General features: G+C 38.7%; 3 protein-coding genes across 5 annotated transcripts; 2 read left to right on the top strand and 1 right to left on the bottom strand.

Moving 5' to 3' along the window:
- The first annotated feature begins 195 nt into the window (after window positions 1–195).
- Window positions 196–2,788, top strand: LOC106660280 (serine/threonine-protein phosphatase 6 regulatory ankyrin repeat subunit C-like). The gene is made up of 6 exons (XM_014383212.2): window positions 196–283; window positions 876–948; window positions 1,016–1,143; window positions 1,397–1,495; window positions 1,585–2,430; window positions 2,500–2,788. The coding sequence occupies exons 2-6, from the start codon at window positions 927–929 to the stop codon at window positions 2,710–2,712; spliced, it is 1,308 nt and encodes a 435-aa protein (XP_014238698.1). The 5' UTR covers window positions 196–283; window positions 876–926; the 3' UTR covers window positions 2,713–2,788.
- A 254-nt stretch (window positions 2,789–3,042) lies between these two features.
- Window positions 3,043–19,141, bottom strand: LOC106648009 (heterogeneous nuclear ribonucleoprotein 27C). Of its 3 annotated transcripts, XM_014364624.2 has the most exons (8): window positions 15,461–15,781; window positions 14,646–14,853; window positions 14,385–14,571; window positions 13,331–13,413; window positions 12,531–12,918; window positions 11,797–12,000; window positions 10,883–11,038; window positions 3,043–3,310 (listed from the first exon to the last, which is right to left on the bottom strand). In XM_014364624.2, the coding sequence occupies exons 1-8, from the start codon at window positions 15,496–15,498 to the stop codon at window positions 3,105–3,107; spliced, it is 1,470 nt and encodes a 489-aa protein (XP_014220110.1). In that variant the 5' UTR covers window positions 15,499–15,781; the 3' UTR covers window positions 3,043–3,104. The 3 variants fall into 3 exon arrangements, with proteins under 3 accessions (XP_014220110.1, XP_014220108.1, XP_014220109.1); XM_014364622.2 differs by lacking the exons at window positions 11,797–12,000; window positions 15,461–15,781 and adding an exon at window positions 18,939–19,141; XM_014364623.2 differs by lacking the exon at window positions 11,797–12,000 and having other exon boundaries at window positions 15,461–15,771.
- Window positions 19,142–21,374: 2,233 nt separating this feature from the next.
- LOC106660445 (chondroitin sulfate synthase 1) lies at window positions 21,375–25,856 on the top strand. The gene is made up of 5 exons (XM_014383413.2): window positions 21,375–23,104; window positions 23,206–23,346; window positions 23,999–24,113; window positions 24,203–24,535; window positions 24,607–25,856. The coding sequence occupies exons 1-5, from the start codon at window positions 22,307–22,309 to the stop codon at window positions 25,521–25,523; spliced, it is 2,304 nt and encodes a 767-aa protein (XP_014238899.1). The 5' UTR covers window positions 21,375–22,306; the 3' UTR covers window positions 25,524–25,856.
- Window positions 25,857–25,968: the final 112 nt, after the last annotated feature.

The following is a 25,968-nucleotide window of genomic DNA, read 5'->3' on the forward strand; positions in this document are numbered from 1 at the left end:
ATACTACGTACACTTGTATACATTATACCTGAATCGAAAAGGTGACACTGCGAATAATTAATGAGTTAATCCTGATGGAGGGAGAGAGCTTCAACTCATCGGGGCATGCGTCGTTTTTTCTTAGCTTAACACTTCAGTTCGGGATTCTTTCGATCAGTTTGATTGTCGTTAAGGATGTATTGCAAGCTTGTATTTCAACATTGCAATATTCGACCAATTCATTTTTAGATCTATACCTCAAATTTTTATAAATAATATAGCGTTTTCAAGATGTATAATGATTGTAAGTATATTATTATTTTATTATGGTAGAAAAAATAAAACCTCTTCAACAAGGTCAATTCTTTATTAGTATTGCAAGTCAACAAAATTAAGAAAAATTGAGAAAAATTTCATCGAATAAAAAAACTATAGACTAATATACTATTCGTATGTATTGATCCGCTCCAGCATGTATACTGTTAAAAAGTTTATGAACAGGTGAATCCGGAAAATTCTTGATTGACCTACGCTCATAAGTTATTTATAAATTGCAGATATTCGCGCAAATCGCTAATTATCAGATTATTCAAGATTTACGTTGAAAGTACACGCACGCAATTAACATAAGGGAGCAAAGATTGTCACATAACAATTTTATTTAGTTATTCTTAATTTAAAAATAAAACTTTTTTTCTCTCGAGTTATGTGTCCGTGAAGTGCCGCTCATAGCAGCTCGAGCTTTGATTTTTGTCGTCAAAATTATGTTATAATAATACAAAAATAAAAAAGTATAAAATACTTTGAACATCTGACCTATAAAGACATCGATGAGGAGATGGCTGTGATAGATTCTCGGCTAACAATATCGACTCGTGCTTAAAACTAAATTAAAGTTTTAGTTTCCTACTGCATGTCTTGCTGCTCCGTTAAAATATAGTGATGAAATGACAGAAAAAAATACGAATAGTAAGTTGTCTCAAAAAAAACGTAAGAAAATTATACATGTACGTAGTACGAAATGCATTTGCTGCAGGTAAATCGGGATGCGTAGCGATGGGGAAGGAGTGGCTCCTGCACGAAGCGGTTCTCTCGAACGAAGCCGCAGTTGTTCGCCAAATTCTTAGCGATCCTGACGTTCTCAACATCGACTGTCGTAACAACGTAAGATTTCAAATGAATCAGCCTTTCATTTCGTTAATTCTTCCTTTCGGCTCATTTGCACAATTGCATTCAAGTTTTTTTAATTTGCTAAATATTGGATACTTGGGACCCTCTCGATTTCAGCCTAACTTGAACAGTTGTGTTACTTCATTCTTTTATGTACAGAAGTCCTAGGATGAATTAAAAGAGCCATGATCGTGCGGTTTCAAAGCGATTAAAGTCGCTTACTTGAGATTTTTGATTATTTGAGTAGTACGGACGAGCTCCGGTTCATCTAGCGGCTTCGCGGGGTAACTCGGAGATACTGAAGCTGTTGATCAACGCCAAGTGCGACATCGAAGCCAAGGACAAGGTAAGAAGAGTCACAACATTTTTACTATTTATCCCTTACAATATCGGCCGACGTAATTGACGTAATTGACGTAATCGCGTCGTCGACAGTTCGAAATGCGGCCCTTGCACATGGCGGCCCTGCACGGTCAAAGGGCGGCGCTGGAGCTTCTGCTGGAGGCCGGAGCCCAAGCCACGGCTCTGGACAAGAATCAGCGAAGTTTACTCATGTTGGCGGCGCAATCGAGTTGCCATTCGAGCAGCAGCAGCAGTGAAAACCAAAGACAAATAAAAGGAGAAGGAAACGAAGACGAGGAAGAAATTGTGCTGCATCTACTGAATCGGCTCGGGAGCCAAGCCGAAATGTTGGAGGCGCTCTGCGTCCAGGACGTGGAGGGTGCCACGGCTGGCCACCACGCGGCGCGTCACGGGCGCAGCGGACCGATCCGCAGCATCGGCCGAAAGCTGGGCGTCGAGGGGCTACGCCGAGTGCTGGAGGTGCGCGATCTGCAGGGCCGCACGGCTCTGCACGAGGCTTGCCAGCAGGGCCAGCGCTCGGCGGCGGCTCAGCTGCTGGAGTTGGGCGCCGATCCGCTGGTCCAGGACTCGCAGGGTCGCTCGGTGCTGCAGCTCGCGGCCGAGCGCAGGGACAGCCAGCTCTGCTGCTGGATGTTGAGCGGCGACGGACTCGGGCCGGTGCGGGCGCGGGCGCTGCTCGAGCTGAGCGACTCCAGGGGCTACAGGCTGCTGCACGTGGCCGCGAGCCTCGGCTGCTGCGTCATACTCCAGTGTCTGCTGGGCGGCGAGCTCTGGACCGGCCCGGAGCTGGCCGAGCAGCTGAGGACGGGCTGCCTCGAGGCCGCCAACTCGGCCCTGCACTTGGCTGCGGCTAGCGGCCAACTCCAAGCCGTCGAGCTGCTCGTGCAACACGGGGCCGAGCTCAAGTTGCGCAACCAGGTGAGTTCTGCCTAAAGGTATAGTTTGGCTAGATTAATTTTCAAACGCGGCGCTCGGTCCTTTTTGCAGCTAGGCCAGACGCCGCTCGAGTTGGCCGAGGAACGCGGTCATGGCCAGGTCTGCCGCTCGTTGCTTCGGGCCGAGCAGCAACAGGAGCAGTCCTCGTCCAGGGCTCGGATGCTGGCGATTACTGGCCGTGGCCTCACCAACATGGCTAGTATCGTGGCGCGAACTGCCCACATTCTTTACTCGCTTGACTATACCACGCCTAAAAACGACTGATTCAACTTCGCCAACATTTTAATGTGTCTACAGGGCATCTAGTTTCCATAGTTTGTATTTTAAAAAATTGACCAAATTCAAGTCTTATAAATGTTATAATTTAAATATATGCTGATTGTAATAAGTAACCTGTAAAAATTTGCGAGTCTATTTATTCATATCTACGTAGAAATCGTTGCTCGTTCTTTAATCAAGGTTTAAAAGGCTGCTTGATTCAATACCAGTATGTGTCAAACAATTTAATAAAATAATAAACGCCAACTAAATACCCTATTCAACTTTCGTTTATAATGTCTTAATCAGTTTAATCGTATAAAAGTATTATTAGCGTTAATGTCTAGTCAATAAAACAAAGAATAAATAAAACATATTAAAGAAAGGATGCTTCGCCTTCAAGATCGTCGATACGGGTGGTAAGTGTTGGAGTTGACTGGCTGTACTCTTTGGGGACCGACAACATTTCTCGGTTGACTGACGACGATGCCGATCTGCGCCGATTCAAAATCCCGTTCTGCAGAGCCGCAGCGCACCAGTTGCAAGTTACCGCTCCCCGTCTGCTGTCGTGGCACGTTTGACGGACCCGAACCATCGCCTAATCCTGTCGAATACAAACAAAGACCGAACGAGCGGCAAATGATAATCAATAAAAAAAATCATAGATAACACAAATGTGAATCGACGAAATTCGAGCGTCCAACGAGCTTTGCTTTTTCAATGCGCACTTTGAAAAAATAAAGCTGAATTGCGAGCGAATTCCGTACATTCCTCATCTGTGTCTTTATCCACACCTTTCAATCCATCGCTCACACTCATACCTTAATACAACTTTTATCTTGCAACAGAGACTGACTTAAAATAAATTAAATTATTTTTTCAAATTAAACTTAATGCTTAACGTACGAGGATATGAGGATTGCAAGAAAGGATTGAATAAAAAACCCATCAAGTGATTCACCATTTTCTTTAATATCTTACATTTAATTCGTCGTTATTATCATTGTATATAATATTATTAATAAAAATAATAATAATAATCATAATAATAATAATCATAATATATTAATTATCATCATCATCACCGCGATTATTACCGTCATCGTCGTTATCACCATCATCAATTTTATCATAGCACATAATTAATATAAATAATCCACTTGTTCATTTTGTTACTATACTTCTAATAATTTGAATATACTATTATTATTTAATAAAGTAATAGTTACAAAGTGGTGACATACAACGACAGTTAATAAAGAGTGTTTACGCTCACATACATACACGTATATACGGAAGTATACGCACACGTATTAATGCTATATAGCTCTTTTACTTAATTAATTATTATTATTATTATTGTTTTATTCTTTATTACTACAATTAATTTAATATATTTTTAATATATATATTTTTGTATATATATAATATTATAAGTAAATATCATTATTATTATCATCATACGTTTGCTTAAGTATCGATTAAACTTGTAAAATTCTTTCTTTGATATTTTATAAATAATGTTTGCTTTTCATGTTATCTCTATCTTTTTCTTAGAACATATTAAAATTTTTATAATTATAGAATGACGAAAGGTTTCACCTCAACGCAGAGTCCTTTTTTTAATCAATACTCTCGTGGACCCTTATGATTCATGCATGTGTTCTTATATGCGAATATTTAAATGTATACAATTCATACATTTGTAGATTTATAATAAACGTTACACTGACAATATTGAGATTATTATAGATTTAATTACATCGTATTATGAAATTCAAATAAAAAATAGGGAAAAATCACATCAACTATCATATGGGGTGTGCCAAGAAAACAAGCCTCTTTTCGACATCTCTCATCCTTAATATTTAGTGGGTTTATATCCTAAAAAATTATCTTTATCTCTACTTTAGCCTCTCCGGTAGAAAAGTTTCGGCAGCTCTAAATTAATATTTTTTATACATTATTTATCTTTTGAATAAGTAAGTCGAATTTAAATCACATTTTTACATCTTGTCTTTGCTCAAACATTATCACCTACTTACGTTTGAAAATTAATCAACGTTCGTAAAGCTTATGTGCAATAAACGACAGTAAATGTCGTTCATTTTTCAAATATTATTATATACTTTCTGTTTGATGCCTATAGATTTTTAACGATACTAATTTTTCTACCAAAAATAAAAAAATCGTAAAAAGACAAAATAGTATTTTTTATTAAAATTTAATAACTTCTTCAATTATAGTCTCATTATTTTGTGATAACTTTTGACTTGTCCAGGTTTAGTTGTTTTATACAACTTTTTCCAAATTCAACTATAAGAATAAACCTTAATTTGCATAATTCAAGATTTTTTAAGATTAAGAACGATTAATTTTAAACTGAGGTGCGCGTACCAATACCGAGTACTTTGAACTTTTTCAGGAAATGTTTTTGTTAAAGGTACATATAAGTAAAAAATGTTATATTTAACTGTTGATTTAATTAGAAAAATGATCTTAGACTTTGGTAGTTAATCTTTAAAAACTGTTTATTCTAAAGCTATAGTAATTTTAGACTGCGCGGGTTCTAGTCACTGTTCTCGGGATAAAAATTAGAAAACGTATTTACTGCTAAACATCGCAAGTCCAATTGAACATTTCAAGATGTCTTAGCAATGGATATATTGCTAAATGGATATATGTAATATATTGGATCAAACATATTGAATCAACAGCGCACGCATATTATTGCTAAAAAATCTAAAATATACATTCAATAAAAATTCATTCCTTTTGAGTTATTAAAAAATTTAAAGCATGCTGATTGATAAAGAATCGTTAACGAATAAAAATTCTACGTAAATAAATTTGAGCATGTTCAAGGAAAACCTCAATTTATTAATTGTAAATGGCAGTGCACGTATAAAAGATCAGCAAGGACGAGAGATCGATGGTCAAAAATGTTGATTAGAAAAAAAAATTTGGGCCCGACGTGCAAATTGTAAAATCATGTAAAAAATCTTAGAAGATAATTTATAAAAATAGTCCTTCGCATGTTATGCTTATAATAATAATGATGATAATGATAATAATAATAATAGTAATAATAATAATAATAATAATGTTTAAAATAAAATAACTGAATGAATAAACAAAAAATATGGAAGTTCAATTAAAAATAAAATGTATTAGAGTAATAGCAGTGATAAATATAACTGAAAAATTTATAAGTTACATATAATTTAGAAAAGAGGCCTTATTTCAATACATACGTTATGAATCTGTTATCTTTATTCATATGAATATTACTTCGTAGCATATAACGCCTGTAATATTTTTCAGCATGGGTGTGAATGTATGTGTATGTGCGTGTGAGTGAGTGTGTTTTTGCACGCGCGCACGCATGTGAGTAATATTATATGTCACCACACAACAATTGAGATACAATCATGAGCAAAAGAGTTCTAAAGGTATGTCTATCAGAATGAGATATCAACGACATTTTTGTATATTCAATGGCTGGCTGTATTGTTGACGTCGTATTCGATTGAGAAAAAACCTTATATATTTTAAAATTAGGTTTATTTTTCGCGCGTTCGTCATACATCCTAATCGAAATGGTCGTTTTATCTGTTATGAATAAAATTTAAGGTAAAATTCGTTATTTCTCATCTTTTTTATTCGTTCGTTATACTAGCTATGGTTTGTGTTTTTTCATCGCAGCTTATGCAAGTCATTATTTAGAACTTATATAATTGGACTTAGTCTTTCTTTACATTAAAGGACTGTTTTTAGTATTTATTTCAGACCACGCTTCTTGACTATTATACTTCATTAAGTTATAATAATAGTTAAATTTTCTTTAGTATTTAATTAGTTGCTAAAAAGCAGTCTTCATCTTCACTTTTGAGATTTATCATGAAGTCTTCATCATATACAAACATTGACAAAAAAGCTGTTTTATTTTATTGTTATGTTATTAATGTAAGGTTTATAAAATGATCAGGCTTATTCTTAATTAAGGTCTTTTTACGTAAAAATTAGTAATAACGATCGATCGACTGATTTATCACTTATATTGACTTTATATTAAGATTGATTAAAAAACACGAAAAAAATCTTTCATATCTGATGTCTATAGACATGCGGGTTTTTAATATCATGACTTGTGGAATACGAACTAGTAATTCTTTACAGTTTAATTCGATTTTACTTTTCACAGCTTGAACGATAGACGTTTTCTTCCCTTCTTTCTCTGTTCTCTCATACATACAGCTTAACTTTATCATAAATCTAAAATATTAGTTTCGTAAAAAAATTTTGCCTGCAATATATTTTGTACATTTAATTAACAAAGTGTCGTTTAATCTTAAAATAATTTGATTCTTTTACATTATTACATACATTCTACCCCTATATCAATCTGAGTATGAGAGAGAGAATTCGAAATGTTAATAATCGAATAGCATATTTTATATGTAAAGTAACGAGAGATCACTCTTTAATAACTTAGTAAAGTAGTCAACAACCTTGAGAGCTAGCCGCTATGATGCAGGCAGAAAATACAGTAGTGCAGGTGTTCAAAATTATATTCCTTAGGATTACGCTTAAAAAAATTTCAAAAGTTCGCTTATTTATCAGTTAGTACAAATATTTAAACATGCTCAGTTGTATTATCCGACTTTTATTTATTGAAAAATACTAACATTTTTACTCTTTAATATCTCGTATAAATATATTTGTATAATTTTTCAATAACGTTAATCCTTGTGTATGTGTGCTTATAAAATTTTTCCCTTAATCATTCCGTCGCAAAAATTTAAATCTAATTTATATTCTGTTTAGTTCATACTCATAGTTACTCAAAGCTTAGGTCAAAATTATTTATTTTAATATTTGCTCTTGTTTGTGCCCTTTATCTCCCTAATGTGGTAATCCTTATGATTAAAAATTGATACGCATGTATACTATTATGATAAAAAAATGCTCTCGGATCAACGAGAAATTTTTCATTGTACAAAGATTATTTGAAAATTCTTAATTCAACAAGGACACTGAAATTTGTTTCATTTTCACTTCATATGTGTAATTAAATGCGTATGAACTAATATTTATTTAAAACATTGAGAGCCGGAGTGAAAGGAGTAAGCATTTAATTAAATGACATTACATTCATTTCGTTCAATATAATAAAACAAAAGACCCATGTCTTCAATGAGGTTGTCATAATTAATGGTACGCAAAAATACCGCGAAGCTCATATGCATTCGTTCCATTTAAGAATACCGCGTTTAATAAAAGCTTTCAAAAGCCATCTCGTGTCATGGAGGATATAACTGAAAAAATAAATTACAAAGACAAAATAATATATTTATAAAAAAAAAACGATTTTATTGCGATAAAATGATAAATTAATTCCTTCGAAATAGGAAACATTGTATATTAAGTTTGTAAATTGTCAAGTGAGAGAGTCAGAATCCAAATAAAATGTGAGAGGTAGATTTTTTAGCTCTAGCATTATCATACAATCGATTTAGTTCATTAGACCAAAATTATTTCCTATAATTGTTATTTCAAAGCGGAAGGCACAAATAATAAATTACAAAGTTCATGAAGTACAGTATATAGTAACAGTAGTTAACAATTTACAATAACAGTTATCATTGTAATAGTAAATAATAATTCCCTAGCAGATCTATATAATTCATTTTAGTCCATTTATTCCATTTTGGATTTGGAAAAATATAACCTTAGAAAATTACACGATAACAATGATCATCTGACAATATTCATTATAATTATTTTTATTATAAAAAATCATGCTGCTTACATCCAAAGTTTTTCTTAAGTATTATATAACTATTAAAAACCGAGGTAAAATATCATTATCATCTATATTAAGATTTTAAAAAAAATCAGTTCATTTCTTACATCCAAATAGTTTTCTTCTGTATAAAAAATCAATTTCAACTTACAATGACTTAGGTTTATTTACTATTTTATAAATCTTAATCGTTTTCTTGTTTCTCTAAAGTTACATCGATGTTGCAGGACAATCACCAATTGCAGTTATATAAAAAAAAACAAGTACACGTAAGTTCGATAAATTATCGAAGTAAGAAAATACTTTTGTAAAAATAGCTGTTACTGTGTGATGATATACAATATAATAGCAATGATATGTAAAAAAATGTTCGTTGACAAAAATTGTCATTAAAAGGAAAAATTTTTTAGTTTATTTCCGTGTCTAATGTAATAAATAATAGCACAAAATAGAAATAAAACAACGATATTATGATAAAACGAAAATAGGCTTATTTTAAAAAAAAAGATCACGAAGGAACTCATGTTCCGATGTCAATAATTGGCTTACAAACACTCATACACAGTTGTCAAAATTAGGTTCTAAGTTTTATGTTACACTATATACTGTCGAATCGCTAATATTTCTTAATTATTTGAATAGAATTAATCGGCCTATTATATTATTATTGACTTACGTAATCTCGCGATCTAAAGAATTCATTTCGTCATTTGAGATTTTTTAAGATTTTTTGTATTATATTAATATATCAACTGCTACGAATTAGTAGCGCCGTGATAATTGATTGTAAGTAGGTTGGTCGTAAAATAATTGCGAGCCTGTCGCCTTATAATTTAGATCTAATTTATTTTCTCCTCATTAAGTTTCTGACTCTCTCACCAATTTTTATTTAACTCTTACTTTCTTTATCAAACTATCTTCTCAATTATTTGTTACTCCGTCTCTCTGTATTTCGGCATACTTATAGTTGATAACACTTTTATCTTCCGATTTAAATGTATTTGTTCAAGGGATGACTCAAGATATACATCGATAATACACTCCAGTTTAATGAATCAATTTCGCTTTGTTTTTTTTATAGTAATCTCGATTTTCTGTTAGTATATATTGAGTGTTAATGAAAGATACACGAGCCTATGAAGGAATAGCAACAATTTGGTCATTAAAAATCATATTCTTAGGATTATTGTACAGTTAAGTACAATGGGTAGGTGTTTATGTAGTATTCAAGAAATAAACTTTTGTTTAAGTAATAGTAAAATTTTTTACTAAGAATACCATAAGCAAAAGCTCGTTTATCTTTCAAGTAACGAAAAGGCTACCATACATATAGACGTTGATATCTCATACTTTTCAAATCTAATAGGATACACTGTTTTGCTCAGATTGTATGTGTAAAAACGTTTGAATGTATTGGCATTCATACCAATTCTGTTTTGAGGTTTTGTAATATTTTTCTGTTTTTTTTCTATTTTTCACTAAATGAATACACTTAAAACATTATTACTCAATTTAAGTTCTGTTCTGAACTGACAAAAAATTTTAACGCCTTCGTGTACCAGCGCCTATGGCTTACTCAAAGCTTGCACCATGGGTAATCAAAAATTTTAAATCAATAGAAGAACTTGAAGTTGGGAGTGGAAATTTGCACATAGTCAAGTCGAAAAGTTCATTACAAGTTTATAACTCGGAATTTTCTTGTCAATTTTTAGATTTGGGATTGAGATCTTAGCGAACTTTCACATTAATCAGTCTAAATGTTCGATGATAACTAAAATATTCGTATGACAATTGACTTCAATTTTGTTTAAAGCTTATCTTCACTTACTTTATCGTTACGCCTTTTATAGAGTATACACATAAATATATTTATAATATTGTATTCTACTTATTTTACTTTCTTTGACACATGATTTTTGTTTTCAATATTAGTGAGGCTTAATTATCTAATTTTTTTTTATCGATAATTACATGATAATAGGCGATTATGACAAAAGTACGCTAAGATCCAATTGGGCTCTGTGAGATTAAATCACAAATGTGAATACAAGATCCATACACCCTTAAGAAAGTATCCTATGAGTGTGGGTGTGTTATGAATAAAATACGTCGAAAAACAGTTGATTCAATAGCTGAATTCGATCACTAAAATCGAAGGTCCGAAAATATGAATAAAGAGAAAATTGTGGTAAAAGTAGAAGTCAAAAAGAACAACCCACAATGTCAAGGCTTAGTAAAGCCGGAGGCGCTTATCTTACACAGATGTGCAAGATGCGTATTGAGATGTAAATTAGAATGGTCATGAAGTTGGCCATTCTTTAAAATCAAAGCCTTGCTGACCGGGCTTTGGAGCGCTAGCAGCGTACCCACCTTGGCTGCTCTCGCCGCCTCCATAAGAACGCTGAGGATAAGAGGTATCGCCGTAGTTGCTGTATCCAGTGTAACCGGCATAGTCTGGTGTTTTAGCTGAACTGCTGCTGGAGCCTGGTGCACCCGAGCCGGTGGTTTGTCTCGAGTATATATCTCCTGCAACATTCATAAACAAATTAAGCTAGAAGGATAATTTATTGATGTATAGGCTCAGTTCAAATAGTTGTAAAATTTTTAAAATAACTCAAAATTACAGTATCTAAAGACATAGAAAATAATTTGAGAGAAACCTAGATTTCAAATTTTTTTTTTTCAAAACTGTCATCCATTGACATGTTATTAAATTATAAGATATATATACGAAGAATAAATAATTTTTATTTAAAACATTTATTAAACAGTAAAATAATACATAAACTGCTAACTCAAAAAAGTAGGAACACACATACAATTTATAATCCTCGCATTTCTAACAAATACAGGGTTCTGGCCTAACTAATGGACTTCTAACAACAGACGTTTTCATAACTGTAGAAACATGCACTTGAATAACATATTTGATGAACATTTAAATAACTCAATTTTCCAAGTGACAGTGACTTTCATAAGCTTAATAAATTATGAGAAAAAATCTTTCCACTCGAGGATAGAGGAGTACAAAACAACTGAAAATGAAAAACTTGAGGACTGTTATGGCAACAAGTGGACTAATAAAGTTAGAAAAATTAAAGAATTTTCATGGAACAACATACTTAGTTATATATGAACAACCAATCAGTAAATTGGTGTAGAAAAATCAGCAATAATTAAATGAAGAGAAATGACAAAACAGAATGAAAGATGGATGTGTTGTTGGATATATGTTGTATGCATTTGCAGTGACTTTTTGAGAAATTGAGACTTTCAAGACTCACCAAGTGGACCAGAGGGATTCGAGTTGGAGTTCTGCGAAGAGTTGGGTTGAAGGGGCTGGGGTGGAGGTTGGCTTGAATGACCTGGTGGAGGGCCATTTTGTGGCATGTTCCACGAGTTCCAAGTAGCCCCTGGCCCTCCCCCCGCAGCCCCACCAGTACCCGCCGCGGGTCCGTAGCCCCCCGAAGCGGCCGCCGTCGGCCCACCTGCATCATAATCAGTCAGAACAGTTCTTCACAAACCGCCGATTGACTTTTTATTAATTATCTCAGTTTTGATAAAAATTTAATTTTTCCCCTATCAATTTAATCTTTATTCGTTGAAATGGACTAATGTAGATGGGCGCATTCGGCGAGTATTAAATTCTTCAGGGGGGCAATGAAAACTCTTGCAATATGTCATGTTTCAAGTTATTTTACGTTCAAGAAGGAGCAAGTAGTTGGGAATCGATGAATGTTTCAGTTATTGGCTATCTCTATAATAATGTCTCAATTTCATTTTTGAGAAACAGAACGCCAGAGAAAAAAGTAATAATAAGAGAGATAGGTATCATAGAGTTGAGTCATTACGAAGTTAACTTTTTCTTATCACTAAAATAATAATAGGGATGAATTTTTTTATATTAAAAATACCAATATACACCTTGAGCTTGTTAATTTTCTAATAAATACTTTATAATTAATGACAGAATTAGCTAATTATGAAAGAATAAAAAGCTACATAATCTTTTACATACCATAGCTACCATAAGCTTGATTAGCAGCAGCTGGTTGTACATTATAACTACTTCCCCACTGATGAGGTGGAGGAGGTGGTATTTGTTGTTGTTGAGGTGGTCCTGGTGGTGCACCCCATCCTTGAGCATTGTACTGTGCACTATAACTAGCGTATCCTCCGGTTTGAGGACTGGTACCCCATCCTTGATACTGCTGCATCATATTACCGGGGGGTCCCATTGGACCTCCCATCATTGGGCCTCCCATTTGACCATTAGGTCCTCCCATTGGACCCATATTACCAGCCATTCCCATAGGTGGTCCTTGTTGAGGAGGACCCCATTGTCCAGGATGAGAATCATTCATTTTGCTTGACGAATCACGGGGTTCAGCACGTTTAATTTCAACCTAAAAAAATCGCATCTATTAACAAGAACTCAAAAATATTGTGATCATTTGAATGTAAGTTTAAATAAATGCATGAGTAAATGATAAGTAATATCAACTTTACAAAACAGAAAAAATTTAAAATAACATTTTAGTAACATTAAGATTGGACTTATGATAATAATATCACAAAAATATTAAATTTGATTCAATTATTACAAAATGGGAATTTATTCTAAAACCAATTAACTTATAATCTTAGTTCTAAGTTTTTGAAGCTTAACTAAGATAACTTAATTTAGAAATTAATTTTATCAACTATATCTTATCTTATAAGTACTCTCATTTGGTTCTCTTAACACTAATCAAGCATTTATAGTTCTTGATTCACTAGATCATAAATTTAGATTTGTTTCGAACATATATGCTATACCTGTTTTCCATTCAAGTTGACGAAGTGTTCACTAACGCAGCGGTCCACAGCATCTTCGTCCTCGAAGCTGAGGAATCCAAAGCCTGCCATCCAAATGTGACACAATATTTATGAATAAAGTCGAAAAAAGTATTTTTTCGAAGCAAACACACTTTTTTTTTTTTAATTTGAGACACTACCACCAGAAAAGTTTTCGCAAATATTTTTGAGAATTTGGCTTACATATACATAATATCAAATATATATGATTTCACTTCTCATTAAGAATAAATTTAGATTTAAAAAGTACACAGTTGCTTAATCCAAAAACTTATTAAATATGCCTAAACCTATGCCTTATGATACACTTAAAGTTTAAATTATTACATTTAAGTAATAGAATGAACAAAAGATATTAACTTTATGGTGAAAGTAAAATTTAATCAATGAGCTGCAAATTATTAATTGCACTAATAAAAATGCACGTTGCAAATAGTTTTTAAACATTATGTCATAATTTGCAACTCATTTATTCACTAGTGTTAGCCTTACTTTACAGTTAAAATATCAAAGAAAAAACTTAGAATAATTCAAATAGCACATTCCATAATTAGGAAAGTAAAATAAAGAATGTACAAGAGAGCATGTAATTTGACAAAAACATAGCTTCTGCCATTCTTTTGTACTTCCTGAGGTGCAAATGATGTTTTTTTTGTGATTTTATAAGTGGAATAAAGTAATGTTTAGGCTTAAGGCCTGCAAGTACTGTTTTTGGCTGAGGTAACACATAAATTGAATATCAACATAAATAACTATACCAAGGCAAGTGTGAAACTATATGTAATAAGGTGATTGTAGGCATAATATAAGTTCAAGTAATGAAGAAAAAATAATTCAAAAACAAATAAATGACGTTTAAAACTGACAAGTGTGTTTTCTCCTTAATAATAAAAATTGTCATGATGATTGTCAAGATAAATATTATGATTGAAAAAAACAAAAAGTATAAATTGAAAAAATAAAAAAACCAATTAACAAGCAAATATAGTTCTTTTAAGCTTTTGAATGAACTCACCTCTGGATTTTTTCTTTTCCTGATCATACATGATAACTACTTCCATGACTTTTCCAAATCTTGAAAAGAATCCTCTGAGATCAGTTTCTGTGACATTGCTAGGCAAACCACCCAGGAAAACTTTAGGGAAACCACCTGTTCGTTTGGGTTTTTGAAGAGTGCGGGGATTGCATGGTTTTGGATCAATCTGCAAAAAGATGCCATTAGTGCTAAAATCACATGGCAATAGTAAGGTTAAAGTAAACAGATGCGAATACGAACAGTGCGACCATCGAGTTGGTGAGGGCCATTCTGAAGAACAACGCCCACGTTGGAGGGGTCACTGAAGGTAACGAAGCCAAAGCCACGGCTCCGGCCGGACTCGCTATTCTTCATGACAACGCAGTCGATGACTTCGCCGTAGCGGCTGAAGTATCTTTGCAAATTTTCTTGGGTCGTCTCCCATGACAAACCTCCGACAAAGAGTTTTCTGCAAAATACATTAGATTTCAATTTATACGGTGTTTATTTTTAAAAATAAATTAGACAGCAGCTGCGGCATTTATCAAATAAGTCATGAGAAGCGAGCAAACGTTAATAAACATCAGTAGCTCGAGCGGCAGCGGCAAGGGAACCGGTTTTCTCCGAAAGTCCCGAATCGTGCAAGATAGCAAGGGAGAGAGATAGAGAAAAAGAGCGAGAGAGCGCGAGAGAGAGAGAGAGAGCATAAAAGCCGAGAGCCTCGGCGAAGCGCATAGGCGGCGCGCAAGGCAGCGGAAACAGAAACCAAAGATGATGGCGAAAGAGAGAAAGAAACGTATAGAGGCAAGTTTTATCCGTGCCACGCCATACGTTCATCGGTGGTGTACGGCTGGCTTTTTTGGCTAATAACCGCCGAAGTTAAATATTCACGAGATAAACAATGCAATGATTTCGAGCTCGCCAATATCGAACGAATGCACGATTAACAAGAGCAAGCCAACGCGTACATGATAAAATGCTCAAGCGTGTGAGTGTATACGTGCGTGCGTGTGTGTGTGTGCGAGCGAGAGAGCGAGAGAGAGAGAGAGAGAGAGAGAGAGCAACAGTGAACATACCCCTTTTCGTCGTCGTCCATTTCGTTCTTTACTCTCATAATCAACAAAAAGTCACTCTGCAATAATTAGCAGTGAAAAGTAGCAGCGGCAGCGGCAGCGTCGCAAGGGCGTTCCTTTGGGTAAAACTTGGCGGTTGAAGGAACAGAGGTGTAGGTAGCAACGATGGCTTGCGGGTGTGCTGAGGCGGCGACAGCGCGTTGCGAGTAGCGTTGCGTGCAGCCGTGAGAAGCGAGGACGAGACGACTGGCTTCTAATAGCGTCGTCGTCGAAGAGAGAGCTCGTACCTAATGGCAGAGTGGAGAGCGGCTAGGCAGAGCGAGCGAGAGAGAGAGAGAGAGAGCGAGACGAGGAGTGCGCGAAACGCGACGCGTAGCGGTGAATCCGAGATGCTCGCGCACTCGGCCCAAAGCTCCAGAGAGAGAAAGAGAGCAGATGCTCGATGCTCATTGCACGAGAGCGTCAGCGGTGGCGGTGGTGGCGGCGGCGGCGCACGAGACGACTCGATTTTTAAACGACTCCACCGCGCGCCATCGTCTTTCGTTTCTCGTGCTAGGTCTGGCTCGTGGCGGCATCGGCCGTGCCGCTCGCGAGTTTTCTACTGGCGAAATAATACCGAGTACGACGCGTAAAGTGGCGCCATCGCCGGTTGCTCGCAAGATGAGTCACGACTGCGAGCCCGCGCTATCTTTCAGCCCACTCTCTCTCTCTTCTTCCATACTGTGTACGATTACCCGCGCTCGCTGTTGTGCGCGCCATCGTCAGAATTCGCCTCCACTAAATAATTCATCGAGCCTATCTCGTTGCACGCGATGAATGACGAATGAGTTGCAGCATTGACCATGAAAACTCACTCCGAAACAGATACGAAATCAGATTCGCGAGTCGCCGAGTCTTTGCTTGTAAGAGGCTATGTGCATCGCACGTTACAGTAGCGAATGTGCCAGCGCGCCACATTTGTGTACACGTAAACTTTCGGAGTTCGGAGTCCGCGACTCTTGTTAGTTGTTGGACGGTCATCGCTGCTGCCGAATGTAGCTACTTCGATGTATTGCCGTGGCAAAATGTGTGGCGGCGCGCACGACTCACACGAGTCCACTGCATTTGAGGCTAAAGCGTCACTTCCGTTGCTGTAAACGCGCGCGCGCGGCCAACCTCACCTGTACCTTCGTAATTTTGCAGTCTGAGCTACTTCCATCCTATTCTATGATATGCTGAAAGACATGCTATCGATGATCCTCGATCATTTGTGCGTTTTACTCTCGGCGAGTGAACTGCTGAACGAGGCTTGTTGATAAGAGCTCCATTTGATCGACTACACGAGTCACAAATTTCATTGCTCAGCAATTTTATTCCAAAGCAGCATAGGTACACATACAGGTTACTCGAAAGTCGAGACACGTGAACTTTAAGGCCGACGTAATAAAACAACGACCAACGACAAAACTCGGAGGAGGGTCGTTTTGAAATTACTTTGATCTGGAGCATTTTCATATCATTTGAGTCATCAACTACGCAGGACCCTCTTAATTATTTTCTTTTACTATTGACCAGTGCCACTGCGTTGAAAATGTACCATATTCAGTGAAAAACTGTCTTCGAGATCAGGTACGCCGTGACATATAAATTGAAATGTGTACACGTTTCTTGTCTAATGATTGTTTCGATGGTAAAGTCGGGCGCAGCGACCCCAGCTGTGTTTGTTTTTTAAATTTTAGGTTATGCTTGCTGCTCCTGTTGACTGCGGTCTGCGTTACATAGAGGTATAATAGGAGCTAAGATCTCATGAGTTATAGGTGAATTGCCGGCATTTAAATTAGTCGTATGTTAGGTATGCAGTAAGCGGCTACATGCCAGAACTTACAAGCAGGAAACTTTAGTACTTGTAAAATCGCATAAATGTTTCATTTGTCAACTGTTTATTAAAAATTGTTAGCTGAATCAACGACATGAAAACGATCACAAAATGTAATCAATGGATTATGCCAATTGCAGGGATATGTTACTCCGAAGAATTTACCAAAGACAAGTGGCATGTATCTATCATACATTGAAGCCATTCAAAGGTAATAAAGTTTGTTGCTATAGACGAGATTCGCGTGACTTGTTCTACTACCCTACGTTCACGACACCCTAAAATATATACCCTCAATTGACACTATCCGCATTTAATTCCGTCTAAAATACAGACAAGTTCATCATTATCATTCCATTTTAGTTGAGTCGTTGAATTATTAATCTGGTCTGATAGCAAATACGATGCATTCCAAACGTTTGCATTTCTCGGCACTTCGTATTATCGACTTATATTAAATATCAATATAAAATCGGCACGCGGTACAATGCATTCGCACGAGCAGTGGGAGAAAATCAGATGAGCGTTTGAAGCTTCAAATGATGCAGTAATGCGATCACACTGACAAAGCTCTAAAGACAAAAGCAGCAGTGACCATTGTACTACGTAGTACGTATGCTATCGCTCTCCAGCTGACTCAGACAGGTAGTCTGTGTGCAAATTCATTTCTCGGAGAAACATCACTCGATTGACGTATCAGCGATTATTAGCCAGTCTTTTATTCCGTTTCGATATTTCTAAATCATTTCCATACAGTTTGTATAGACGTATTCATAAATCGTACGTAACGATTATAGCTGGCCTCTCCTCTTCCTAATTCTTCAGCGCAGTTTTATGTAGATTCATTTTATTTAACGAGATGACTGATACATTGTTGAAATTGCAACTGATGCTTATAAGTCTATAATTCAATAAAAAAAACTCGACTCAACTAAATGGACTTACAAAACTTCTGTTTAATGATCCTAGCTCGATTAATTAATTTGACTGCTAACGCACCTAAATCGTGCGATATGTTTTCATGGCTTTCATCGTTCTTTCGCGAGTTTTATACTAAACATAAATCTATTAAAACAGAACTATGTGAATGTTGCACCTCACAAAGAATGAGTTGAACTAGTTGCGTTATCGATATTTTTCAAAAAAATGTTAGAGATTGATACCTCTTTTTTTAATGCAAGAACTGTTCAATTAAAATATTGCCAATTGGTTTTAAAATAGATCTTATGCAGTTAAAAATATTCATAATTTGTCATTAAAAAGATTCTTGTCTTGAATTAAAAAGGGCTCTTTAACGGCTTCACGATTGGTCAGATGACTCACGATTTGTAAATTTCGCGTATATTGAAAAGTTAATATTTTATGAAGTTATTTAATTAGGGTTGTGCGAGTATCCGATTTTTCGAGTTCGAGTCGAGTCGGGAAAACTCGAGTACTCGACAAAAACGCGAGTACTCAAATTTTCCCGACTCAACTCGAACTCGAGGAAAAAACTCGAACTCGACGAGTCGAGTTTTTTCGAGAACTCGCACAGCCCTCTTATTTATTAAAAGAATTTTCTCATTATTTTACAAAAAATTGACATGATTTTTTACTTTAAAATTTATTTTAATGAAACTTACGTACATTTGATCCTTGTCGATACTATGTTTTATAGAATTACTAGCAACCTTGTCGTGGCTTCGCCCACGTTTGGACTGCCGTTTAGGAGGCATATTAAAATACACGAAAATTCACAAAATTCGCAAAAACTTCACAACTTATAAACCAAAAATTGGAAACATTCACAGAAAATCGATAGAGAGAGCGATAAAAGTAGACTTTTGCTGAGCAAGGTATCAATAACAATAACACATAAACAGCGGTACGGAGGTGTCCAGACCAGTAGAAAGACATTGTTTACATGTAAGATACGAATATAAGTGAGTGTTAGGGAACGCTCGATCGCCTGTAAATAATAATAACAAATGTTGGTTTTTTTTTATAACAATTGATCGGGCAAGGGGCGAGCAAGCGCGAAGGGATAAAATACGAAAAAAATTCTGAACTCAAAAATAAAGAAGTAAATAATGGTCTTAATATGATAGAAACCCGCGCAGTGGTATAATGCATGCATAGTAAAAATTTCAAGCTGATCAGACAAATAGTTTTTGAGATCATGAAAAACAAACAAACACCAACTTCGCTTTATATATACAGATTATTTATTTAATGTGAGAAAAATTTTTTCATAATTCTTAGATGACTGAGTGAGGTTTTTGTCAGAAGTTTTATAAAGTTTTCATTAACCTATTCGTAAACATTATTCTTTCATAATCAATACTCTATAAGATATCTTATATCTGTTGTGCCTGCGGATAAGACACAAATGTCAAATGTGATGGCCAATAAAAACTTGAATAAATAATTCTTCAAAGAGAGAAGGAAATAAATCGGCTTATCCGAAGCTCAAATAAATTTTGAACGTCAAAATTGCATATTGAATGTGCAAATAAAAAGATTCGTAAGTTACAAAAGTCTCAAAACTTATAAAAAATACAAGTAATTTCTTTCTGAAAACTCAAAATTTCAGAAAATCGAATTTCTTGTAAAATTTTTTGTATTGTCGATAAAGTTGAACTTAATTTAAAGTGTGTTTGTTTAAATAACGTTTAAATTTGCAATGGTAATGATAATATTTTGTATTTTTTATTGATAACATTTGTCAGTCTAGTTATTAAATGACAACATTGTTTACCGCGATTTTGGTCGTAAGAAAGCGTTAATTATACATTTAAATGTAACGAGCACTATTTAGCCAATGCAGTTTTCTGTAAATCTGTTATCATTCAATTATCGATTCAGCGAAACTTGAAATGGTTTTCATTTTATCACGTTTTAAGTGCAATAAACATCTGGATTTACAACGGAGATATCATTTTTACAAAGATTTTCAATTGAAGAAAGATAGTTTTTATCGAAAGATAAGAGTTATATTGTGATAACGTCTACAATATTAATTTAAAGTTCAATTTTCTTGAATATTACTGTAATAACTTTATGTAGCCGCGTTCTCTCAAGTTTTCATGTAATTTTTCATATACCAGAATTAATTATTAAAACAAATTTTAAAATGGAAATTTCGTGATAACTGAATTTCCAATATTCAATTGACCATTGACCTTTTTAGATATTATTCTAAATTTTTTCTTACAAAAGACAACGTATATGTCTTATTATTTTCAGTCACTCCCTTTATAAAAGCTATTTATAAAAAAAATAAAGTGAAAATCTGAAGAAAAAAAAGTATCTTCTAAATCAGTCTAAAATATGATCGATCGACTCTGATATAAGCACTAGTCAAGCAGTAGTTTGGGCGATTAGGAGCTGGTAGCGGGAATATACACGAGCGAAAATTTGATTAGGTTCGTTCTGGTTGAAATTCGACAACGAAGCTCTTGGATAGAATGACGAGTAAATCATCGGTACTTGACAAAATTAAAATATTATTCTTTGGCTCGGAAGATCGAAGACTCCAAAGTAAATAAGCATGCGTAACGAGGAGCCCTTTCGCGTATGAACATAATTACAAAGAAAAGAGGATGAAAATTCGTCCTCGTACTCGAGGATACGCGCATACAACATAATCGTATATCCTTATATTGAACTTTATGCATAGGGACACGAGTACGGAGAGGCGATACACGTACAAGAGTGAGAGAGAGAGAAGAGGCTGGTAGCGTTGCATACACACATGTTACATGTAAGAGAGAGAATATCGCATGCAGTTGAATAGAGCTCGCAGGGAATTCTCTCGTAGCGGGCCGCGCGGATGGGAAGGGAAAGGAGAATAGGCTCTCCATCTTTTTCTCTCTTATTATTTCTCGTACTCTCGTCCATGTTCTTGTTCGTGGACTCGTTCTCGTTCTTCCTCCTCCTCCTCTTCTTCTTCTGCTGCTGGCTCGTTTTCTTCGTCTCGGCTGTCGCAGCGATGGGAGTATATAGTAGTAGGGTCTCGCTGTACCCTCGCGACGCATCGCATACGCGCCGTCGATCCGTGAACTCGTGCGCTTACGTATATACGCACACCGACTAGCCAACAGCGAGACAGAGTTTTTTCGGAGCTGCTATACAGCAGTAAAGACGGGCGAACCTGTTGGCTGTATAGGAGGAAGCCAAGAGCGTGCAGATGCTCGCTTTAAATGGGCCTTGAGATCTCCTTCGGCTCCTCTCCTACTCGAGCGTCGGCAAACGTGCTCGACTCTTGGGCTCGTATTTATAGAAAGGCGGACGAGCGCGCGACGCGATGTACGAGTGAGTGATACACGCTACCGAGTTTTTTTTTACATCTTGTTAGTTACGCACTCGAGTATATAGGAGCTCGAGTCCTAAGCAAAATCGGAACGCTGGCGGTGGCGGCGGCGGCGGCTCATGTGTGCACAGTAGTAGAGGCGCACGTTATACGCGCTTTGTTCCAAGGGCAGAGCAGCGTCGATTACAGCTAAGCAAATACAAAGTCGGTCGCATCGCTCGCAGTTCATTTCTCTGGTACTCGAACGGGGGAGCATGACAGCAGCAGCAGCAGCAGCAGCAGCAGCAGCAGCAGCGGCGACGGCAACGGCGGCGTCGTCTGCCGCAACTTGGATTACCGTTGACTGCTGCGGCCGCTTCTTACCGATACTGCTGCAGAGATAGCAGTCGCGCAGCTGCTAGCCGTACGAGCAGACGCGCGTCTACTCTATACACCTTATCTGCGGTGCGATTCTATTTTCGGCGGATCGAACGATAGCGCGTCGTTGTCGGAGTCGTGTATCGGAGCCGAGCAACATAGGCCATCGGCTGCAGCTCTCGTTCTTGGGCCTCCTCATCCTCCGAGCCGATCCTGGTCGGGGCCGTGCCATGCCTCGTCCGTCGCTGCTCGCGCTGCAAGCCAGGCCACCACCAACGCGACACGAGGGAAGCAGCAGCAGCAGCAGCAGGGCCGCCTCGCCCCGGAGCAGCTAGCAGCGGCCAGCATGCGCAAGAAGCGACGCAACAGCTTGAGCAGCGCAGCCCTCGGCCTGGCCGCCGGTCTCCTGATCGGTTTGCTCGTGCTGCAGCAGCGACAGCCGACCAACGTCTCTGCTGGTCTCTCCTCCGGCGACGCTCCGTCGACCCTGCACTACTACGGCGGTGTAAGCAGCAGCAGCAGCAACAATGATGCCAACAAGGGGCCCCCGGACACGGACGCGAGAGACCGAGAGCTGCTGTACGTCGGGGTGATGACGGCCGAGAAGTACCTGGCCAGCCGAGCCAAGGCGGTCCTCGAGACCTGGGGTGCGGCGGTGCCGGGCCGCATCGGCTTCTACTCGTCCGAGACGTCCAAGGTGCCGAGCGACTGTCCCGGGCTGCCCCTGATCGCCCTGCCCCGGGTCGACGACAGCTACCCGCCCCAGAAGAAGTCCTTCCTCATGCTGCAGCACATGTGGCACAAGTACGGCAATCGCTACGAGTGGTTCCTGCGCGCCGACGACGATCTCTACGTGCGGACCGATCGCCTCGAGCGGCTCCTGAGATCGGTCGACTCGAGGCGCGCCCTCTACGTCGGCCAGGCCGGCCGCGGCAACTCCGAGGAGTTCGGCCTGCTCTCCCTCGAGTACGACGAGAACTTCTGCATGGGCGGGCCCGGGGTGCTGATATCGCGCGAGACCCTGGCCCGACTGGTGCCCCACATCAAGTACTGCCTGGCCAATCTCTACACGACCCACGAGGACGTCGAGCTGGGCCGATGCGTCCGCAAGTTCGCCGGCATCTCCTGCACCTGGAGTTACGAGGTATGCAATTAATGGCACGGAGCTTTGGCTTTCCGAGTGAGCTTTCTAAGCAGCAGCAGCAGCTTTAATAATGTTCGACGCTTTATCCATGCCTATTTCAGATGCAATCGATCCTCTATCACAACAGCAGCGGCAGTCTAGCGTTCACCGGGCGTCTCAAAAGCCGAGAGGTTCACCGGGCCATAAGCCTGCACCCGGTCAAGAGTCCGCCTCACATGTATCGCCTTCACAACTACATGCGGGTCAGTCAGCTCATACATGCATATACTTACTCTCTCTCTCTCTATCTCTTATGTACTTGGTCGTATCAATCATAAACCTTGTATATAATACTTGTATTATGCTATAACGCGTCAAGTTGCGCCTCGCTCGGACTAAACTGCGTGATATCCTATCGGAGGGTTATATCCATCATCGTGTTTATTATGAATCAAGCGAGTGTGCGTGTGTCTGCGGCGACTATACGTGCGGACCGATGCTCACGAGTATACATATTAATACATTTGTATGCGTATATACTCGATCGAGGAGAAAGAGAGAAAGACGCGCATACATAAAAAATTTCGCAGAGTAACTTGTTAACGGTTCGATGAACTTTATTAGTGGCATGTAAGTGTGCGCGGCGCACGAGTGTTGGTCTATTAATCCGTGCCATATAGCCGTACGGGAAAAAAGACTGCGAGTGAACGACGAGAGAAAGAAAGAGAGAGAGAGAGAGAGAGGAAAGGAGGGAGAACAACGAACCTAATGAGTTTGTCCAATGACCTGCTTTCTTTAAAACTGCACTAATCAGCCGATCGCAATGATCGGGCGTCTTTATTATCTTCGCTTTCGACCTTCGATCCATTTCTTATTTTCATTTTGATAGCAACGATGTTTTTCCTTTGCTCACAGGGACTGAAAATTCAAGATTTGCAGCAGAAAAAAGTCGACTTGCGGCGAGATATCGAGAAAATGCAAACGAGTCTGGCAGCCGACTCAACGAATCGGAAAACGGAGCTTGCAACCAGTACGTATGATATAATTATAAAGATCGCGTGTTTTGTAAAATCACGCGCAACAAGGCGAAATGAATCATTCGATCGACTGTATACGCAGGAAAAAAAGCCGAGAGAAAGGAAACCGGTCACTGGGACTTTATATCGCGCTCCGAGTACAGCCTCAGCGACGCCAATCCCCGGCGACGCCTGCACAGCGATCTGCGCGAGGGCCTCGAGGACCTGACTCGAGAGGTCATGGCGTCGATAAACGCCTGCTCGAGGCAGCGGGGCCGCTTCGTCGAGGAGCGCCAGGCCCTCTACGGCTACCGCAGGCGCACCGGCAAAGGCGTCGACACGGTCCTCGATCTGCTGCTCATCTACAAAAAGTACCGAGGTCGCAAGGTCACGTTGCCGGTTCGACGCCACTTGTACCTGCACCAGACCTTTACCGGTAAGTTTTCGAGCTCGACAGCAGCTCCCTTCGATCGATAGTCGATGATGCTCATTGTCTCGCTGTTGCAGAAATGGAGTGGCGAGATGTGCCGACGAGCGAGCTGGACCACAAGGTCGTTCACTTTCTCGTGCCGGTGGCGGGTCGTCTCGAGGCGATGATCCGATTTTTGAACAACTACGAGCGCGTCTGCCTGCGAGACCCTCGACAAGCCGACCTCACCGTTCTCGTGGTCATTCTGTATCCGAGCAGCGAAGCCGACCTGCAGAGGGCGATGCTCGAGCAACTGATCGAGGAGTACGGCCACGAAAGGGTCCGCGTCGTACCGGGCAAGGACGGCTTCTCTCGGGCCCGGGCCCTGGATCAAGCCGCCAAGCTGCTCGGACCCCAAGATCTTATGTTCTTCGTCGACGTCGACATCAGCTTCGACTCCGAGTCCCTCGAGCGCATCCGTAGAAACACCCTACGAGGCCAGCGGATGTACTATCCGGTCGTGTTCAGCCAGTACGACCCGTCGGTGGTCGGCGCGGGCAACGAAACCAGCAGTCTCAGCAGCATCCGCCGTACCGATTTCAACGATCGGCTGGGCTTCTGGCGCATCTTCGGCTTCGGCATAGCCGCCATGTACCGACAAGACTACGAGGCCGTCGGAGGCTTCGATCTCAGCATCGAGGGCTGGGGCAAGGAAGACGTCGATCTCTTCGACCGAACGGTCAAATCGGACGTGGAGATATTTCGGGGAGCCGACAGCGGCCTCGTGCACATCTATCACGGCGTCAGCTGCGACAAGGCCCTCAAGCTCCATCAGTTGTCCATGTGCAAGGGCACGCGAGCCGACACTTACGCCAGCACGGCGCAATTGGCCGAGATAATCTACCGAAACCCCGTCTACCTAGACTTTGCCAAGGCCAGAAGAGACGAAGCTCAGGCTCGGGCTAATGCTAACGCCTCTGTGGCATCGGCCGCCATAGCCCCAGCGGCTGCCTAATCTTCTATCATTATTCCATTAGGCAGCTGCTACGGCCAAACAAGACTTTTCCTGTGCCGCCGCCGCTGCTCGACGCACTAGTAATGTCTTCTATTACGATCAAATATCACGGATATTTATAGCTGATTTTTTCCACATTTTTTTTTCTTGCTTCGACTGATTGTATTTGTGATATTGTGGTGTCTTTTATCAAAAACACTTGACGATGCTTACGTGTATAATATTGTGTTTATGTTTATGTCAAAATAGTGTATGTCATGAGTGTGATTATCGACTCGATAATGGTGTTGTGTTTATCAAGTGCGTTTTTTTTTTATAAAAGTTACCGCTTCAAGTATTCAGAAATTAATTTTTTGTTAGATTATTTGTAAATAATGTTAAATATTAAAGAATATATATTTAGTACAATTATCAGAGTATGCTTCAATAAATTTTTATTTTTTCA

Source organism: Trichogramma pretiosum, unplaced genomic scaffold (genome assembly GCF_000599845.2).
Source record: "Trichogramma pretiosum strain Unisexual culture from Peru unplaced genomic scaffold, Tpre_2.0 scaffold51, whole genome shotgun sequence".
Taxonomy (NCBI): domain Eukaryota; kingdom Metazoa; phylum Arthropoda; class Insecta; order Hymenoptera; family Trichogrammatidae; genus Trichogramma; species Trichogramma pretiosum.

Excerpts from the sequence above, each read along its gene's own strand:
- LOC106660280 (XM_014383212.2), top strand. The coding sequence starts at position 927 with ATGACAGAAAAAAATACGAATA. Across the intron at positions 949-1,015 it reads GACAGAAAAAAATACGAATA|GTAAATCGGGATGCGTAGCG; the intron begins GTAAGTTGTCTC and ends CATTTGCTGCAG. Across the intron at positions 2,431-2,499 it reads AGCTCAAGTTGCGCAACCAG|CTAGGCCAGACGCCGCTCGA; the intron begins GTGAGTTCTGCC and ends TCCTTTTTGCAG.
- LOC106648009 (XM_014364624.2), bottom strand. The coding sequence starts at position 15,498 with ATGAGAGTAAAGAACGAAATGGACGACGACGAAAAGGG. Across the intron at positions 12,919-13,330 it reads TCAACTTGAATGGAAAACAG|GTTGAAATTAAACGTGCTGA; the intron begins GTATAGCATATA and ends CGATTTTTTTAG. Across the intron at positions 3,311-10,882 it reads AGGCGGCGAGAGCAGCCAAG|GATTAGGCGATGGTTCGGGT; the intron begins GTGGGTACGCTG and ends TGTATTCGACAG.
- LOC106660445 (XM_014383413.2), top strand. The coding sequence starts at position 22,307 with ATGCGCAAGAAGCGACGCAACAGCTTGAGCAGCGCAGCCCTCGGCCTG. Across the intron at positions 23,105-23,205 it reads CCTGCACCTGGAGTTACGAG|ATGCAATCGATCCTCTATCA; the intron begins GTATGCAATTAA and ends TGCCTATTTCAG. Across the intron at positions 23,347-23,998 it reads GCCTTCACAACTACATGCGG|GGACTGAAAATTCAAGATTT; the intron begins GTCAGTCAGCTC and ends CTTTGCTCACAG.